Source organism: Buceros rhinoceros, unplaced genomic scaffold (assembly GCF_000710305.1).
Source record: "Buceros rhinoceros silvestris isolate BGI_N320 unplaced genomic scaffold, ASM71030v1 scaffold7254, whole genome shotgun sequence".
NCBI lineage: Eukaryota > Metazoa > Chordata > Aves > Bucerotiformes > Bucerotidae > Buceros > Buceros rhinoceros.
In genome coordinates, this window is record NW_010406397.1 from 34,012 (window position 1) to 38,033 (window position 4,022).

Consider the following 4,022-nt stretch of genomic DNA (forward strand, 5'->3'; position numbering starts at 1 on the left):
GAGTTTTTAACTTTTTTATCCCATCTTTCAAAAATTACATTTATCATATAACACTACATACACTTGTAGCTTTAGATATTTCATAGTATGCCAGATAAGTTACCAGAACTGACTACTGATCTCATTCTGGAGCAGACTTTAATAGGAAAGTGAAACGTGGGAATGACTGCACCCGAATTCAGCTGGAGAGACTGCAACGCCATCGTTACGTCTAGGGAGACTTCACACTATTGTAGCACTACATCCCAGGCAGCAAACCGCTCCTTTCAAAAGCTCGGGTTGCACCATTTAAGCAAAGACCGTCCACCTGATGCAGAGCTTAACCTAGGAGGACTAGCTCCATTCCAGATACTAAGCACAGAACCCAATGACTTATTTTAAATAACCCTATTAATGGAGCAAAGTGCAGTGGAAAGCAAGAGCAAACCCCACGGTATTCTCTCCACAAAGAGGGGCTCATTGCCTTTCTAACTGTACACAATTTCTAGCCAGTGTTATCAACATCTGAAATATAATCAGGAAAATGCAGCTAGGTTCCATCTTACTTCAATGGAATAGATTCACATGCTGGACTAAAAGCAGATTATGTTTTCACCTGGCAGCCTCAGAAGATTGATGTCCCAAAAGGGGAGACTCAGACAGACTGGAGGGAAAGGTCAGAGGTCGCACACGGCAAGATGGAAGAAACAGGAAGTTGAGGAGAACAAAAAAAGAAAAAAAAAGAAAGGCAGAAGCTAGAAGAAAGGCTGAAATTATTTGTTCGTATTCCCTGCATCACCAAGATTCTGGTGTACATTGAAACCAATACGTAAAACAAAGAGGTGGAAGTGTTCTAACCTACCCAAAGATATTAGTGATAGAGTCCAGAAGGCCTCCAGCTGGCTGGGAGAGTCGCTTACTGAAGGAGGGGAGGACAGGTTTAAACCTGGTGAAAAGCTTCTCCACATAAAGATCAATACAAACACATTTCATAGCAACAAGTCTCTGGAAAGACTCCCTCCCCTGCAGACTCAGTCCAAAGACAGAAAACAAAGGCAGGCATCAGTTCAGAAGTCACCAATAACTACAACTCAGAACGTAATTTGTGAGTGAAGTTTCTTCAATTTCCCTCAACCTCCACCCTGTGGATTACTGGTTTTAGACACAACAGTCAGCCAAGTCTGAAGTTTCAACCAAATTAACTCATGTTCTCATGTAACTATCTCTTACTTTCCACTCACTGATATTTCAGAGAAAGAAAGGTATGTTTAAATTGAGGCAAAGATTATTTTCAGTATTTCAGCTAAATCCCAAAACACAGCTATTAGCAAAGTCACACTGACATTTTGTACAGTAACAGATGCGTAATACAACAGGCACTGTAATACCCATGTTATTGCCTCTTTTGTTCTCAAGATTAAACATGGAGTTTTCAGAAACTAGTTTAATTTAGCTAAAAGAGCAAAGGAAAACCAGCACATCTAAAGCTTAGGAACAGAACACAGCACGTGAGTGTCATACTGCTCTGGCGGAAGCACTGAAGTATGTTCCGGCTAAAGGCAAGCAAAACCTAAGTAACATTCCCAACTCTTATATCCCTTGTTCATCCTCAATGACACCATACAAAAATCTCTTGGTGTACAAACCTGGATGTTGTTCGGCTGATAGGTCGCACGGGAGATGTCTCCTCAGCTGTGTCAGAGGTTTCATCTGCAAGCACTTCAATATCATCATCCCTGCTGAAGTGAGAGAAAACACCTCCTTTTTCCATCAGCCAGAACTTCCTACGGAAACCACCCACTCATGTTTATGAGCTGGATGGACAACGCTGTTCCAGGGACTGTTGGTGTCTGTGCCCAACCCACATCTAGGTTACTCATCCACAGTAACACGTAGGTAGGTCCAAACACAACAAACACTGATCTGGCTGTCACTGCCACGGATACTGCCCTCAACATACGACTGAAACAAGTACATGCAGCACCTAAATTTCAGGTTATTCTTTCCAGCTGCCAATGACACTCTTCACTGACAACAGGGTTGGATTCCACCCCTCCCCGTTTTTAAGCTGACAAGCATCCCTTCTGGATTCTCTTTGCTACAGGCATTATATTTCAGTTTGCAGCACTACATATAGCACTATACAGACTTAGCACAGCTGAGCAAGACTTTGCTACAGAGTGAACTGTATTTGCTGGAACAGTTACAGAACAGCAAAAACATGAGCTATTGCACCCCAAAATATAGGTGATATCCTATTTTCACAGCACCATTTTTGCTGTTCCGAAACAAGGAAGTATTAAGAGTCTGAACCTTCCTCCTTCATCCACCAACACATCCTGATACTTTCCATACTGTTGTACTTCAGGTGCCGCTCCATTAAGTACGAGGGATGTTTTGGTTCACTTCACTGTAGTGTTGGTGTACGAGTGAACAGAAGTGTGAGGTTAATGCACGTAACAAATGCATGCAGTTGAACTACTCAGCTAATGCTAAGAAGTTTTTTCCCATTAGTAATCACGGGCTCTGACAGTCTAGTATTTTTTCCTTCAGTGATGATTTTTCCTCCACTGCTGATTTTGCGGGACAAACTATTTTTAAATACGTTCTATCAGCCTGATGCCGTTTGAACAGGAAGTTTAAATTCAGCATTTAAGTAGGAATAAACCAGTTCCTGCCATCAGATAACACTGAGCTGCAAAGGAATTGGAGAATTTGGGACCCCCATTTTTAATCTCTCATTTCAGAATATAGCTGCACTTTCAGTTCTAAGATTTTGGAGGACTATATGGAAAAGGCTATGGAAAATAGATACTCTGATTGAAAGTATTCAGACTGATATTTCAATAAAACACTCTCAAGTTCTGCTGACATTTCTTTTTTTAAATTTCAAGTTTGAACTATTGAAATCGCATGTATCAAGAGAACTTTCCATATTGACTGGTTTTTGAAGTGAATATATACACCAAGGCACACTGCTTGGAATGCTGCTATTTTCCCCTTCAGTAAGGAGCACGTTTATACAATACAAACCCTCTAAAATTATGAAATGAAAAAGAAGGAATCAAAAACATCTGTGAAGCAGATTGAGTAATTACAGAAGCAATTAGTTTCTAGGTTTTTTTTTAAACAGGCTTCTTTCTAACTTCTCAGTGTCTCATATCAAACTATTTACGAAACACGGAGACCATCATCCCCACCACAACAGCAAGTAAAACATTCAAGCTGCCGTGCTTACAGCTACCTCTGAGCTCAGCTCCAAGATAGGAAGGTATGTCTTGCTTGGGGTAAAGAAGGAAGAAGCTTAACAGCTAAAGTGGCTACAGACATTACACGTGTTTCCCCTCTCAGAGCAACATTATTTATTGTAAGAGTTTAATATTCTAAGATATCCTCTATGTGTTTACATCAAATAACATGGACAAAAGGGATATCACTATTCTTACAAGCCGGGAAGACTGTCCTCCAGATTGGGACTGTCCACTGGCCTGTGACACAGGGCAGCAGTAATCTCATCATGGGGAGTCACACCTCAACAAGCTACAAAAATGGAAGCATCTTTTAAAAAAGCAGCAAAGCAAATTGTGCTAATGAGTTATATTGTTAATTGCAGTTTCAATTGCCCTTCCAAATGCTACAAGCTCTCTCATACACCCCTTACACATTTCCTTCCTACCTACTGCAGACTTTTCTGCGGGCCTCTTCCAGAGCAGATACATTGCTCCTATCATGTACAAGGACATGCAGCTCAGAGATCTAACGTAACCACGATGCTAATTCAAAGACACAGATGTCAAGAAAAAGCCTGCACGCTGCTCCGGCACTGTGTTCTGCAGACTGTCTTGGAGGTTTCCAGTAACAATGCAGCAGGTGTGGTTCTTCTGGGTTTGGGTAACAGGTGCCAATAACCTTATCAAACTGGTGCAAAGCACCTATATCATCAACTGCCTCCTTCAGTCAGCTCATCAACCACCACCCAGTAGCAAAGAGAGCAGCGAAAGAACAAGACTTGCCAGGTAAAGTAACTCCATATCTATCTACTT

General features: G+C 41.4%; 1 protein-coding gene across 2 annotated transcripts in view; it reads right to left on the reverse strand.

Annotated features, from left to right (window-relative positions):
* Nucleotides 1-4,022, reverse strand: part of ATG16L1 (autophagy related 16-like 1 (S. cerevisiae)) — a 19,743-nt gene that overhangs the window by 9,782 nt on the left and 5,939 nt on the right. Inside the window, exons 6-7 of one of the 2 annotated variants that reach the window (XM_010134066.1) lie at nucleotides 1,626-1,715; nucleotides 842-898 (exon numbers count right to left, since the gene is read on the reverse strand). In XM_010134066.1, coding sequence (XP_010132368.1) covers nucleotides 842-898; nucleotides 1,626-1,715 — 147 coding nt within the window. The remainder of the gene's footprint in view (nucleotides 1-841; nucleotides 899-1,625; nucleotides 1,716-4,022) is intronic. The other variant, XM_010134067.1, reaches the window with a different exon arrangement.